The 15,702-nt window shown below is 60.0% G+C and overlaps 1 protein-coding gene across 5 annotated transcripts; it reads right to left on the bottom strand.

Moving 5' to 3' along the window:
- Positions 1 to 2,849: 2,849 nt before the first annotated feature.
- NEU4 (neuraminidase 4) lies at positions 2,850 to 13,978 on the bottom strand. Of its 5 annotated transcripts, none has more exons than XM_003908208.5 (4): positions 13,082 to 13,978; positions 10,099 to 10,305; positions 9,666 to 9,921; positions 7,521 to 8,867 (listed from the first exon to the last, which is right to left on the bottom strand). In XM_003908208.5, the coding sequence occupies exons 1-4, from the start codon at positions 13,112 to 13,114 to the stop codon at positions 7,870 to 7,872; spliced, it is 1,494 nt and encodes a 497-aa protein (XP_003908257.2). In that variant the 5' UTR covers positions 13,115 to 13,978; the 3' UTR covers positions 7,521 to 7,869. The 5 variants fall into 5 exon arrangements, 4 of the variants coding, with proteins under 4 accessions (XP_003908257.2, XP_021779956.1, XP_021779957.1 ...); XM_021924264.2 differs by having other exon boundaries at positions 10,099 to 10,302; XM_021924265.2 differs by lacking the exon at positions 10,099 to 10,305 and having other exon boundaries at positions 13,082 to 13,974.
- Positions 13,979 to 15,702: the final 1,724 nt, after the last annotated feature.

The raw sequence follows: 15,702 nt of genomic DNA, 5'->3' as shown, positions 1-15,702 counted from the left end.
GGAGAGTTTCTATTGCATGGAGCCTAATAGAATCATGTTTTCTGGCAAGGAAAAGGGAAATTAGCAAGCATGGAATGGGAGGTTTGGATGCTGTCTTTTGGCCAAGAAGCTCACTCTCACCTGCTCTACAACCAAGACTGTGAAATGCCCTGGTGTGCCCATCACACTGGAAAAAAAGCAAAAAGGCAGATGATGTGAAGCACCAGCAAGTGTGCAGGGAAACAAGCCTCCCCACGCACGGCTGATGGGACAGGGATGGCCATTTCCTCTGAGAAAGAATTCTCTATTAAAATAAAAATGATAGAGATGTTCTGCTCGGTCACCCCACATCTGGGAATCTATCGTACAGAAATCAGAATTCCAGTTTGTAAGAACCTATGTTCAAGAATATTTGCTGCAACCATTTTTTTAGTGGTAGGGGGAAAAAAACTAGAAACAATCTGAATGTCCCTCGATAAGGAAATGTGGGATAAATTTCAGCACATCTATACTCTAGAATTCACCATGCAAGTTTGTTGCTAATGATTTATTGTGATAAAATACACCATCTTAATCATTTTTAAGTGGGCAATTCAATGGCGTTCAACTAATTGCCAGTGTTGTGCAGCGATCACCGCCATCCATCTCCAGAACTTTCCATCTTTAAAAACTAAAGTTCTGCCCTCGTTAAATGCTAGCTCCCACTCCACCTTCCCCAGCTCCTGGCAGCCACCATTCTACTTTCTGTCTCAAGAATTCGACTCCCCCAGGTACCTCATATGAGTGGAATCACATGATATCTGGCCTTTTGTGACTGGCCTATTTCACTCAGCGTAACATCCTCGGGGTCCATCCATGTCATAATAACTGTCGGAATCCCCTTCTTTCCTAGGACGGAATAATATTCCCTTGTATGGATGGACCACGTTTTGTTCACTTATCCATCGATGGACACTTCAGCTGCTTCCCCATTTTAGCTATCATGAATAACGCTGCTGTGAACCTGGGTACACACGTATCTCTGAGACTCTGCCTTCAGTTCTGCAGGGTAACTGCTGGCTCATACAATAATTCCATCTCTAAGTTTCTGAGAAGTGATATGGCTACTGTTTTCCACAGTGGCTGCACCATTTCACACTCCCACCAGCAGCTCTCATGCAATTATTAAGAAGAATGAGGGCCGGGCGCGGTGGCTCACGCCTGTAATCCCAGCACTTTGGGAGGCCGAGGCGGATGGATCACAAGATCAGGAGTTCAAGACCAGGCTGACCAACATGGTGAAACCCCCATCTCTACTAAAAATACAAAAAATTAGCCAGGCATAGTGGTGCATGCCTGTAATCCCAGCTACTCAGGAGGCTGAGGCAGGAGAATCGCTTGAACCTGAGAGGCGGAGATTGCAGTGAGCAGAGGTCGTGCCACTATACTCCAGCCTGGGCAACAGAGTGAGACTTCGTCTCAAAAAAAAAAAAGGAAAATGAGGCCGGGCCCAGTGGCTCACACCTGTAATCCCAGCACTTTGGGAGGCTGAGGTGGGTGGATCACCTGAGGTCAGGAATTCGAGACCAGCCTGGCCAACATGGTGAAATTCCGTCTCTACTAAAAATACAAAAATTAGCTGGGCATAGTGGCAGACGCCTATAATCCCAGCTACTCAGGAGGCTGCGGCAGGAGAATCACCTGAGCCTGGGAAGCAGAGGTTGCGGTGAGCAGATATCACACCACTGCACTCCAGCCTGGGCGACAGAGAGAGACTCTATCAAAAAAAAAGAAGAGAAGAAGGAGAAGAAGGAGGAGAAGAAGGAGGAGGAGGAGGAGGAGAAGAAGAAGAAGAGAGGATTCAAGTACTGAAAGATGTCGATGTCATTGGTCAAGCTCCCCAGGTGGGGGTTTGCAGGTGGGAAGTTGGCTGGGACGCCTTGGGAACCCAAAGAAGCAGGAAAAGCTGAGCACGAAGGGTCAGGCATGAGCCTCCGGAGACAACGCTGGGGGCCGAAGCCTCAGGCTGAAGGGGCAGGGCCTGGTCCCTGCATGGCTGTGCAGTGATAGCAGCTGACGATCTCACTTTGGGAGAAATGGGAGATAGATACACACACGTTCACATTTACATTTCATTTGTGTGCATTTGGGGAAAGCTGTGGAATGAATGGGATGGAATGACACCTGAGCAGGTAAAGCAAGTGCTTGGGGCCATCACAACTCTTTTAATCACACGAAGTGGAAAACGCTTAAGAGAATGGCTGTGGAAGCCACGCAGGTGGGCTGCGAGATTGTTTCTACCACCTGAGCACCGTGAACAACAGAGGACTTGCTGGGCCGTGATCGCCACATCTGGAAAACACAAACGTTCTCCACCCCGCGGGGCGTTATTTCATCCTAAATGGAACCACGCTTGAAGCATCGTGGGCGCTGTAGGGAGCCTTCTCTCAAGAGCGCGCAAAGCTCGGCCCTCGGCCTTTCCGCGCATTGCGGGCGGAGCAGAAAGTCAAACACAGAGAACGTCCTGGAGAAGAACAGAAAGGGAGACACAGGGAGACAGAGACACAGGGAGACTCAGAGACACAGAAAGAGGCAGAGACACAGAGAGACAAAGACACAGAGACACAGAGAGACAGAGACACAGGGAGACAGAGACACAGGAGACAGAGACACAGGGAGACAGAGACACAGAGAGAGACTCAGAGACACAGAAAGAGGCAGAGACACAGAGAGACAGAGACACAGAGAGACAGAGAGCGTCAGAGACACAAAGAGACAGAGACAGACTCAGAGACACAGAGAGAGACAGAAACACAGAGAGACAGAGACACAGAGTCAGAGACACAAAGAGAGACACAGAGGGAGAGTCATGGAAAGAAACAGACACAAACACAAAGAGAGATAGTCAGAGACAGAGAGACAGAGAGAGACACAGAGACAGAGAGACAAGGACAGAGAAAGGATGGGGGAGGGAGAGAGGGAGCAAGAGAGTAACTCCCAGCTGATTACACACAGCAAAGAGAGAATTAGTGAATCGGGGGAAAAAAAAAAAAAAAGCCGAGAAAACCAACCAGAATGCGGCACAGACACCAACGAGGAGGAGAGTGCACAGCAGAGGGCCACGCGGACGGTGAGAGGTCCAACGCCCGCGTCCTGGAGCCCAGAAGGTGGGAGCAGGGCGGGACCCTGGTGGCCCCACAACTGTTTCCCGAGGCTGCAAATCACACAGACCTGGAGCTTGAAATGACACAAATGCATCCCCAGCAGTTCGAGAGGCTGGAGCTCTGACGTGGCCTCCCTGGGCTAACATCAAGGCATCCGCAGGGCTGTTTCCTCTGCAGGCTGTGGGGGCTTCACTTCCTACCTTTCCCAGCTTCCAGTGGCTACCAGCTACTCAGCTGTGGCCCCTCCTCCATCTTCAAACCCAGCTGCAAGGCGTCTTCCCTCCTCTCCCACCCTCTGTCCCCTCCCATAGGGACCCTGGTGAGACCCTGGACCCACCCAGATGACCAGGATGATTTCTCACCTCAAGACCCTCAGCTGGCCCCCTCTGCACAGCCCTTCGCAGTGACGTCATGGTGCAGGCCCCCGGAGTGAGGACGCAGACAGCTTCCAAGCGCTTGTTTGGCCTATCAGACGTCAAGGCTGTTTAACGTCTTCCTGGAGGTCCTTGCCAGCCCCATAAGCCAGGACAAGAGGTAAAAGGATGAGGGTTAGGAAGGAACCACAAAGACATCCTACCTCCACGACAGAGCCCTGACCCCGGCCCTGGCACTGTGTTCCCAGCCATGTTCCTGAGCCACTGCCCGGCCCGGCCTGGGGACAGCAGCAGGAGTTGCCCCTAAGGCTCAGGGTGTCCCCCTCACCCTGCTGTGAAGGAACACCAGAGGCTGGGCGATTCTTAAAGAAAAGAAGTTTAATCGGCTCCCGGTTCTGCAGACTCTACAGGAAGTGTGGTGCTGGCATCTGCTTGGCTTCCGGGGAGGCCCCAGGAAACCCACAATCCTGGTGGAAGAGAAGGGGGAGCAGGCGCGTCACATGGTGAAAGCAGGAGCAAGGCGGGGAGGTGCCGCACACCTTTAAACAGCCAGGTCACGGGGGAACTCGCTGTCGTGAGGACAGCACCAAGGCAAAGGCAGTAAACCCTTCATGAGAATTTGCCCCATAATCCAGTCACCTCCCACCAGGCCCACCTCCAACGCTGGGAATTACATACAGTTCCACATAAGATTTGGGAGGGGACACAGATCCAAACCATATAGGGGTGGAAGGAAGGAAAAGAGGCGGCTGGGAGAGCAGCCGTCAGGAGTGCGGAGGTGGGGCAGGAGCTCAGGAGCTGGTCGGGTGCCAGGGGAACTGCCTGCAGTGGGAGGAATCTAGGGGGTGGTCTCTCTGGAGGGGGCTGGTCTCTCTGGAGGGGGCTGGTCTCTCTGGAGGCACAGGTCTCCCAGGATGCCAGAGGAACTCCCAGTGCAGTAGGAGGAAAGTGCACAGCGACCCCCCACCAGCAGACCCCAGATGTCCTGAGCCCTTGACAGGTCCCGCTCCAGTTGGGGCAGGGGCAGGAGGGCAGGAGGAAGGGCTCAACCTGCCCTGAGCCAGGCAGCCTCCCCACACACCCTCTCCCAGCCTGGGGGATCACACCTGGCAGAGCCTTCCCCGGTTCTGAGCAGTTGCCCAGACCTGGAGGAGCCAGTGCCTTCTCAGGTGGGACCAGGGCTCCGAGGCCCTGGCTCCTTCAGGACCCAACCCCAGCTTGGAGGGTGCCCCAGCCGCAGACAGCCCAGGACGTCGAGAGGCTCTGCCACAGCGACTGGAGCTCCTGGGGACCTCCAGCCCAAGTCGGTCTGACACGAGGTCGAGGCTGCACACGGCCAGGCAGTGACAGCCAGGAACCCCCAGGGTCTGAGGCCCACGTGGACAGACGGACAGACGGACAGACAGAGGGCAAAGGCGGGAAGGTGTGCTGCTTCCTAGGCTGCTGCAACAAATCTCACTGACCCACAGCTGAAGTGATGGAAATGCATCCTCTTGCGGCTCTGGAGGCCGAGTCTGAAGCCAAGGGTGACAGGCCCATACCCTCTCTGAAGCCTCCAGCGCAGGGTCCTTCAGCCTCTTCCAGCTCTGAGCAGCCCGTGTGGTTGGTGGTGGCATCACTGCAGCCTCTGCCTCCACCTTTGCACGGCTTCTCCCTGCGTCTATGGTTCACAAGGACAGTCATCACTGGGCTAAACCCACTGCAATCCAGTATGACCTCCTCTTACTCCATCATGTCTGCAAAGGCCCTCCTTCCAATAAGGCAGCAGGCTGAGCTTCCAGAGGGACACGAATTTGGGGACGCCGCTCACCCCAGTATAGAAGCAAATGAAGAAGAATGGGCCATGCAGAGCCCCACTGGGCTCCACAGCTTCCAGAACCCCAGAGAGGCCTGTGGCTCCTTTGGTTCAGATCTGAAGGCAGAAGAGTGGACTGTGATGACCCTGCTAGCCACAAGCCAGGGCACACGCGTGACACGATGCACCCAGCACGTGATCTACACGGGCCACGAGCCAGGACACACGCATGAGAGGATGCACCCAGCACACGACCTACATGTGCCACAAACCAGGACACACGCATGAGAGGATGCACCCAGCATGTGAGCTACACACACGTCACAAGCCAGTACACATACGTGCAGGACACAATGCACCCCGTACATGACCTACACACGTGCCACAAGCCAGGACACATGTGACACAATGGACGCAGCACGTGATCTACATGTGCACCACGAGCCAGGACACACACATGACAGAATGCACCCAGCACATGACCTACACACGTGCCATGAGCCAGAACACACGCATGGCAAGATGCACCCAGCACGTGATCTACACGTGCGCCCTAGATTCCCATGTTGAAATATTAACCCCAAGGTGATAAGGTCAGGAGGTGGGGCCTCCTGGGAGGGTGGAGCCCTCATGAATGGGATAGTGTCCCATACAGGAGACCCAGGAGAGACCTCCCTCCTGCCGTGTGTGACACAGCCAGAGGCCGCCGTCCATGAGCCAGAAACAGGGCCCTTACCAGACACGGAGTCTGCTCTCATGATCACAGACTTTGACCTTGGACTTTGAGCCTCCAGAACCATAAGAAATACATTTCTGTTGTTTCCAAGCCCCCGGTCTATATATTTCATTTTAGCAGCCCCAAGGCACTAAGACACAGATCCCCTAAAACCAGCACTGCCAGGGCCTGGGCAAGGGGCCCCTCCTATGACAGGCTGAGGCTGCCTGAGGTGGGGAGGGGCCCGGGGTGATTGTGGGAACTCAGGGCTCTCAGGGGCCCCGGATCCAGGCCCCCATCCTGCCCCTGCCTGGAACCCAGTGGTGGCCCCTCTCAGGCAGCAGCCCTCCTGCAGCGCAGTTGCTGGGGAAAAGGGGGCCGCAAGGGGAGGTCATCTCTGCTCCCCTGGGGACCTTCGGCGACTCAGAGACCACCTGGGTGCCCCTCACTGCTGGGGGCTGGCCGTGGGTCCCCGCCCTTGGGAATGGTCACCGAAGCCAGCCCAAAGGGTGACCAGACCCAGAGACACGCAAAGGAGCCCATCACACACAATTCAGGGCCAGGAAGAAGGTGGCACACGTGTGCACCCCCCGGCCGGGCCGTCGTCCACGGGTGTGGCAGCAGGCTGGGCAGGAGCACTTGAAGCCAGAAGGAAGGGCCCATGGAGAGAGGGGCCCAGGGCTCACTTCTATTTTTTCTTTATATTTTCTATATAGCTTTCTACATTTTCCAGATTTTCTTTTTTTCTTTCTTTCTTTTTTTTTTTTTTTTTTTTTTTTTTTTTTGAGTCTCACTCTGTCGCCCAGGCTGGAGTGCAGTGGCACAATCTTGGCTCACTGCAACCTCCGCCTCCTAGGTTAAAGTGATTCTCCTGCCTCAGCCTCTCAAGTAGCTGAGATTACGGGTGCCCACCACGATGCCCAGCTAATTTTTGTATCTTTAGTAGAGACAGGATTTCACCACGTTGGCCAAGCTGGTCTCGAATTCCTGACCTCAAGTGATCCACCTGCCTTGACCTCCCAAAGTGCTGGGATTATAGGCGTGAGCCACTGTGCCCGGCTCATTTTCCAGATTTTCTACAGTAAGCACATGTTGCTTTTGTCATCAGCAATGAAGACTTTAAAAGGAGAATAAATAAAAAGGAACTTCCCTGGGGAAACAGCCCCAGTGGAGCCCAAGCCCTCTGCAGGGTGGGGTCAGGGGAGCGGGACACAGGGCTGGTCCTGGAAGGTGACCTCCTCCTGGTGTCCAGCTCTGTGGGGAGAGGCCCTACCTCCTACTCCTCTGGTAGGAAGTTCAGAGAGTGCGGCAGACCACTTGCAAATCACCGCACAGGAGGCCAAGGATGGAAGCGGCTTCCTCCCTCCTGCCCTCCCTCTGCTGGCCCCGGGATGTTTAGAAGCAGAGCTTTGCCAAGGCAGTGAGATTTTGGGATGGGGGTCAGAGAAGCGGGTTAGAGCAGAGCTCCCCTCCCCAGGGCTGGAACCTGAAAAGGAAAGAAACGTCTACCCCGACACAAGCACAATTCCTTTATTTCGAGCCAGAAAGCAGCCAGCAAGCAAGTGCTGCCACCCACAACACCCTGGGCTACCTGCAGTCCTGTGCCTGACCCTGCAGCCTCAGGAGGGAGCTGTGGAGGGTCGCCCAGGTCCCACTTCCTGCCCCTACCCTGCCCTGCTCACTCCCAACCACTGTTCCCCTTCTCGAAGAGCAACCCCTGCTTGAGAACTCTGAGGAGAAACTTGCTTCTAATCCACAGGATTCTGCACTAAGAGCCCCCCCACATCCATCCTGGGGCACCCCAGCATATTCCACCCCTCTGCCCCGGGCACCCAAGGGGCATGGGCACGGCCAGAAGGCCTGTCAGGAGGGCCAGCAGCACCCCCGAGGCTTGTCCCCAAGGTTGGGCGGCTTGGGGCTTGTGGGCACGTTCTCCAGGACCTCACGTAGGGAGAATGTGCAAAAGGAAATCTCATCATAGGAGGTCCTGGCCCCACTCTCGTACAGGCAGGCAAAAACCAGGCCCCCCTCAGGGGCCGGCCCGACGGACGCCAGGTCGGAGTAGCCGCTGGGGCCCTCGTAGATCACCCAGGGCTCTGTCCAGCTGTGCGGGTCCAGCGGGGCCTGGCTCAGCCGGATACCCATGTGCAGCCGAGCCCTGCGCCCCACTGGGTGGGAGTACAGCAGCCACGTGGGGCTCTGGGGTGGGGCAGCAAAGGGCATGGGGAGCGCTAGGGTCCAGGACCCCACATCCCCACTGACCCCAGGCCTGGGGCCAGGCTGCCTGGGGCCGTCCCCCTGAGGCTGCAGATGGCTGCAGGGCCCACCAGGCACCTGGCCTCCATGGGGGTCTCCGGCAGCCTCCTCTGGGGGTTCATGGACTCCAGGACCAAGGCGTGGAGGGTGAAGGGCACTCCCGGGGCCCACTGACCAACCGTCATCCCGTGGCCTGCTGGGGGCGGGGGCTGGGAAGCCCACGATGCTGCCCTGGCAGCCCCAGGCGGTCTCGGGCAGGGAAGCCACGCGCTCTGCGGGCAGGAAGGAGGTGCCCTCGTCAGTGCTGAGTGCCTGCACGCGGCTGCCCAGGGTGCTCCGGGCATTGCAGTAGAGGAAGCTGCCGGCCTGTCCACCATCCACTGCCGCCAGCTGGCACTCGCCCGAGCGCAGGTTGGGCACAAGGCCTCCACAGCGCCAGGTGCGGCCGTGGTCATCGCTGTAGAAGGCGAAGGAGTGGGGGCTGGTCCGGCAGATCTTGCCAAAACACTCTCGGCGGTCCACGCGGTAGGTGTAGGCGGGCACCAGCAGGCGGCCTGAGGGCAGCTGCACGCCGTGGCCAGGACCCACGGCAAACGTGGCCCAGTCTGTGGGGAGGAGGGCGGAGGTGGGAGGGGCTGCTGAGTCCCCGAGGTTGGTGGGGGCTGATGGAGGAAGGCACAGGGGTCGGGGAAGGCACAGGGGTCGGGGAAGGAGGGGCTGGTGCCTCGGGTTAGGACCGTCGCACTCTGACCAGCCTTCCACACAACTCATCGCAGCCGCCCTGTGTCCTCCCAGGCTGACAAGCCTCTCCCAGCCCTTAGCAGCCGCGCCCAGGTGGACGGCACCCAGGGAGGCTGGCGAGCACTGCCCATACAGATACAGCGGAGGGCGGGCAGGGGGAGTGAGGCCCTGCGGTGGGGTCCTGGGGTCCGCCATGTATCTGTTCCACTCCCTGCTGTGGCTCCCACAGGCCAGGGTCAGGTGGCCACAGAGGACGGGGTGGAGGGAAAGCCGTGGCGAGGCCTGGCCAGGCCCTGGGCAGGGTGAGAAGGGAGTAAAGAATAAGAGGAAGGGGTGGGGCGGGGTGGCTGTTGGTTTGGGAGCTGAGAGACACCTCAGCATTCAGCCTTCTCCTCTGCAGATAAAGGGATGACCCGGGGGGATGAGAGTCTGATCAGCCATAGAGGGCCTGCTCCTGCCCACCGGATGGACTGGGTGGCGACCAGTACCCATTTGCCTGGGACGGGAGGCCCAGGACAGTCCTGGGGAGAGGGCTGGTTGGTTCCCTTGTGGCTGGAGGCAGGGGCGGGGGTGGGGCAGAATGGACATTTCCAGCTGGAATCTCCCTTCCATGTGGACCGTGGCCAATCCGAGGGACCCAGACTGGCACCCTGCCCGCCTACCCTGCACGGCACCACCGATGGCCTCCTCGGTGAGGTCCCGGGCGCTGCCCCATGAGAGGCCAGCGTCACGGCTGGCCACGTAGCAGAGGCGTGCGGCGTTCCTTCCCGTGGCGATCTGCACGGCCTCGGGCGTGTGGCCCAGCACCGCGATGAAGAAGAGGAAGACGGTGCCTGTGCCAGTGTCGTGCACGGGGCAGGGGTTCATGGACCGGTGCTCTGCCAGGGCCGCTGTCCCCAGCACCTGCAGGGCGCCCCACTGCCCAGAGGAGGAAGTGCCACTGACTAGGATGTCCAGGGACGTGGGCACAGCCCCCTGTGGGGCACCCGAGACAGCTGAGCCTGGTTTGCTCATCTCTATCTCGGGCACCTGCCTGCCACCGCCACCCCCACCCCTGTCCCTGGGTGTGCAGCCCCAGTGGGCCTGGCCACTCACCCGCACGGAGCCCCCGGCCCGCGTGCCCCTCCTCAGCACCAGGCGGTGGGCATGGGAGTCGTCAGGGCTGAGCCGCTGCTCCACAAAGGCCAGCAGGGTGGGCCCGGGGGGCACGGGGAGCAGCGAGGGCACGCGGTAGGTCAGGCCGGTCCTCTCCCGCTCAAAGAGCACTGTCCGTGAAGGGGTATGAGGGGCCCCCATGCTCTGCTGGTCAGTACAGGGCCACAGGTCAGCAAGGCAGGCCCAGGGAGCCCACACTCGCTCCTCCTCTGGATTGGGGAAGGGGCTCAGGAGGTGCAGACAGCTCCTGCCTACGCCTAGGGCTCTTCCTGTACCCACCTTGGGGTCAGCCCTGTTTCTGACTCCCTCACCCCACATCTGGAGCAGCCCCTCCCCAGTCCACCCTCACAACCCCTGTACCCCAAATGTCTGTGGAATCAGACCTTCCCCTCTCAACACGGCTCTGGGAGTTGACCCTCGGCCAGGCTAGTTGGTGCGGAGGTGCAGGGGAGGCTGGCCGGAGAGCCCCGGGACCCTGCCAGCCATGTGCCCAGGACACAGAGTCATCCCGGAATTCACCCAGCAGGAGGTCATGTGGACAATCAGGACCCAAAACCTCGATCAAGGAGAGGCTCAGTGTCCCCAGAATAGAGGCCACAGCAAACAGAGACACAAAGAGGTGAGCTCACAGGGACTGCTGGGAGCCATGGGGACAGGGGACCCGCTCCCACTTCCTGAATGTCATCGGGTCGCCCATAGCCAGGGATCCTGCAGGGGACAGGTGCTCGGTGATCAGACCCCTGCCTGCAGGCAGCTGGCCCCATAGTGCCCCCACCCCACTGCCTGGTGCTTTGCACCTGCAGGCCCTGACCTGAGAAGCACCCACAGGAATCAGAAGCCCCAAAGCTGAGTGGGGCTCCCAGACAACACCCACCAGGGCAGGGCCCGGGTGAGCGGGCATTTGGGGCACATATGGGGTCTGCTTGCTGCAGGCGGGACCCGCCTGGGGGTCTCTCTGTCTGACCGCACAAAGCCAGGCCGGGCCGTGCGTGAGCATGCACAGCCCGGCACGGGGAGGTGGCGCAGCTGCAGACAGGTGGGAACGCTGGTACCCACCGTGCAGGACTCGGAGTGGTCAGAGCCATGGCCAGTCACCCAGGCTGGGCACACGGGGCACCTGGATGGGAGGCTAAGGGGAGGAGGGAGGAGGGAGGAGGGAGATGGCCGGATGCTGAACACCGCACCTGGCCAGGGCACAACGCCTGCCTACAACGGGGACCCATGCACACTCACGAGTCAGGTGGGACCGATGGAGACCCAGGTAAAGGCGCAACACTCATGCAAAACCCGGGCAGGCCTTGCCCCTACACCTGAGGCCCAAACAGACAGCTCCACCTCCAGCCACCTCTGCCCTGGGCCGCCGGTTCCTGAAAGGCTCTTGGCTAGGACAGCTGGCCGGCCCCTTCCTGCTGCTCCCCACCACCAGTGTGCGGCTTCTGAGAGCAGCTTCCTGTCCCCAAGAAGCCCCTGGCTCTGCTCTCAAAGGGCAATTGTGCCCAAGAGGGAAGCAGGTGCAGACGCCACGTGTCCCTCTGGGCTGAGCAGGCACAAGCAAGACATTCTCTCGGCACTTGGCTCCCTCCCCAAGGCCCGGGCCACAGGAGCCGGCGTCAGCACCCCCTGCAGACATGAGGCCCAGGCCCACTCCTGGGTACAGAGAGGGAGGGAAGGAGGCTCCAGAAACCAGCTGGTCACTCCCCTCGTTGCACAGAGGGGAAACTGAGGCCCACAGAGAGGACAAGGCTGCCACACACTTGGCTTGGGGTATCCTTGCCACAGCCAGGCCCTGAGTTCCACAGAGCCTCTGTGTCCTCAGCAGGCCCCTCCATCTCAGAGGCCAGCCCTTCTCAGTGCGGCCAGTTCCCTGGGTTCCACAGAGCCTCTGTGTCCTCAGCAGGCCCCTCCGTCTCAGAGGCCAGCCCTGCTCAGTGCGGCCAGTTCCCTGGGTTCCACAGAGCCTCTGTGTCCTCAGCAGGCCCCTCCATCTCAGAGGCCAGCCCTGCTCAGTGCGGCCAGTTCAGCATGTTCCAGAGGTTTGGCTTGACTGGGACGGCTGTGTCCTGGACATTAACCAGTGCCCCCGCCCTCCCTGACAGGGCCCTTCTCAGGGGTGTGGAGTCACAGAAGGGGAAACCAAGGCCTGGGGGAGATGGGACCTCCAGGAAAACCTGGCCTTCTGGCCCCTGGACTCCTGGACCGGTTGTAGGGTTCACTCTGGCTTGGCAGGGGGCCATCACAGACCCCCCACCCCCACCCCTCGCAGCCCATCCTGTGTGGGCCCCCCTAGAGCCCTGAGGTCAGCCCAGGCCCTCCGCACACACCCTCTGGGGTCAGCACTTCTTGTCCTGGGACCCGTCAGGTGTAGGAACACCTTGGCGAGGGGCATTCACATGCGCCCACGTAAAGTGCAGAGGCCAAAGCTTTGCGCAGGATCCCAGTGGGGGCCCTCGGCGGCTCTGACCCTCAGCCTGCGCTGTGAACGTCCTGTGCCCTGGCCAGGGTGAAGACTCCAGCCACAGACCCTTCACCTGGTAGAGAGTCCCCGACCAGCCATCTGCAGAACGACCCGGTGGGCTGGCGCCGGCCCCCTGCATTGGGCCTCTCACAACCCGTCTGCCTCCATCCCATGCCCTGAATCTGCCCCCAGGAACCCTCAGTGTCACACCCACCCTGTGGGCCAGGAAACTGTCCCATTGGGAGACACGTGTGGGACCTCTTGTTGGAGGGGCCCTCGGAATCCATGCAGCCCGCCCCTTGTTTGAGAGCTGAGGAGCCACCCTGGGGTTGGCAAGCGGTGGGACTCGTCCAGCACCCCCAGACAGAGGAGCCGGCCAGCGGGACAGATCCCTCAGGAGCGGGTCCTGGCCCCGAGCGCCAGGGTAGAGGGGTGAGGGCACTGGGGGTGCAAAGGGCAGGGACTCACCGGCCACCTCGGGAAGGCTGCAGAGCTCATCATGGGCGGCTGCCTCGCCTGACCCAGAGCAGAGACAAGGGCCCACTGTGCGGGCAGCAGGCCAGGGAGCTGGCCACGTCCCAGGGCTACGTCAGGACCCTGGACACTCCCACGGTGGCACAGCTCCACTGAAGCCCAGAGCGGGGCCAGGGGTGCAGATGGGCACCCACGAGCCACACAGATGCCTGGGGCCAGCACAAGCTCCCCTCTGCAGGTCGACACGCTCAACACTGGGGTGCTGAGGACACAGGGATGTGCCCTCCAACAAGGGCTGTGGTGAGGCCACAGTGGACCTCCCAGGGGGACACAGGGGTCTGCTGCTCAAGAGATGCAGCCCTGGCAGGAGGGCTCCGTGAGTGCACACTCTCTTCTGGGCTTCCTGGGTGCGGGGCCTCCCCTGGCACAGCACAGCCCCTCACAGCACAGGACAGTGGCCCCTGGGGCCTTGCTGGGCTCCAGCTCCGTGTATGTGCTTCTGGTAGGCCAGCACCCCATCACCATGTCCTGTGCCTCTCAGGGCCCAGGGTGACCCCTCCCCAGCACAGCTGCCCCTGCAGGACTCCTGCCAGCCCCATTCATGCTGGCCTGACCCCGGCCTGCCATTTCGGAGGCAGCCTTGGTAACCGATGCTCAAATGACCGCTGCCCAGGCCAGAATCTCAGAGGAGGCCACAGGTCCCCAGTGCGCTCTGATGGGGCAGCCTCTGCGGGGGCTCCCTGGGCCCTGAACACCCTCCCTTCTCACTGTCCCTCCCTCCCCTGCGAAGGGCGTCCTCAACTGCTTCTGAAACCTGGGGGGCTGTGGTGGGAAACAGGGAGGTCATGTGGTTTCCAGGCTGAGATTATAAACCTGCTGCGTCCCTCCAGGTCTTGGAGCCTGAGGGGATTTACTGGGGGGAGCTGGGAGGGGGCCGGGGAGGATGTGGGAGAGAAGGAAGTGGGAGGAGTGGGCCCCAGCTCCTTCCAACTCATCTGCGTGCCCCCCGTGGGCCATGTGACCCCCGTGGGCCGCTCACCAGTGCCCTGTGCACTCACAACCCCCAGAGGGGCGTACCGAGTCCAGGCAACTTGGCCGTTGTACACATCCTCCTGCTCACAGCCAAGAATACTGGGGCAGGTGGGTGGGAAGGGACAACCTCCCCACCTCTCAGAAGCCCCACCCCAGCCCAACCAGAACTGGGTGGCCCATCTCCCTTCTCCTGTCCCCCAAGTCTGGGCCTGGTGGAGTCTGACCAGGGCCATCCCCTAAGCACCCAGGCTCATAGGGAAACGGGGCCTCCAAGCCCCCACGTCACCTTGCAAAGCCCCCTCCTGGGCCACCCTGAGACAGAGGCTGGGTCTGGAGCAGGGCTGTCTGACCAGGGTGTGCCCACAGAGCTGGGATGGGGGGCAGGCCTCACTCCCTCTGCTTGAGGCTTTTCAAGCCCACTTTTTTCAATCTAGAGATTTCACAGAAAAGCCCGTGTTTTCAGCTTCTCCTGAAAAGCCAGATTTGTCCTCAGGTGCCACCTCCTTCCCCTGGGCATCTCTGCCTGGACAAGCCACCGTCTACCTGGGGTATATGCCAGCCACGGGTCCCACCACCCCCAACTGTCACCCCGTGGCCCATGGCTGCTCAGAGGTCCCTGGGCACATCTGAGGCTCTGTCCCTGTGGGATGAAAGCCACCGGGAGGAAGCTTTCCTTAACTGCCTTCGTGAGCTCTGGCAGCCGAGGGGCCACGCTGACCCCAGCATCACACGGAAGGCTGGGACGTGCCCCCTCTCCAAAAGCAGTTTCGGCCACACTGTGTTCCCCCTTTCACGGCTGCACGATGTGGCGGCATTTTAACCGCCCCTTCTCAATGCACAACCCGGACAGGCTGTTCTCAACACTCTACTGCAAACCACACACCATTTTACGTCGCCAGAAAGACCCCAAATTTCCATTCAAAAAGATGGTACCAGTTTCAGTTCCCACCAACCTCGAAGGCAGAGACAAAAGGACAGTGTGCCCCTCCTGTAACTTCATTTCTTCGGTGCCTGAAGCTGAGGGCAGAGTCCATGCCTGGGCACAGGGCTGCCACCGCAGCGGCCACCGCCCCAACCCTCGCTCGTCCTCCCAGAGACGACCTGCGCTGTGTTCGGGGACAGGGCTGCCACCGCAGCGGCCACCACCCCAACCCTCGCTCGTCCTCCCAGAGATGACCTGCGCTCTGTTCGGGGACAGGGCTGCCACCGCAGCGGCCACCGCCTCCAACCCTCGCTCGTCCTCCCAGAGATGACCTGAGCTCTGCTCAGAAGCAGACCTCCTTCTGCTGGGCTCACTCGGGCCCAGTGTGCCAAGGGGGCCTGGTTTTGGGGCCGGCAGGTTCTGCTTGATGCTCAGAGGGTAACGGGATGCTGAAATCCGTGAGTCTTTCTTCAACTCAGGGGAATGTTTCCACGGCAGGCCAGGCCTCACCGACGCAGGCCTCCGTGACAACGGTCCGGCACTGACTGAGGGTGAAGTGAAATATTAGGAGCTGAGAGCCAGCGCCTCATACAAAGCTGGGAAGTAACAAAAGCCCACCAAGAGTTCTGCCCAGGGCTTTCCCGGGCCTTGAAGCATGACG

The sequence above is a fragment of the Papio anubis genome, chromosome 10, assembly GCF_008728515.1.
Source record: "Papio anubis isolate 15944 chromosome 10, Panubis1.0, whole genome shotgun sequence".
In the NCBI taxonomy this organism is placed as follows: Eukaryota; Metazoa; Chordata; class Mammalia; order Primates; family Cercopithecidae; genus Papio; species Papio anubis.
This window is presented reverse-complemented; position numbering and strand designations above follow the sequence as displayed.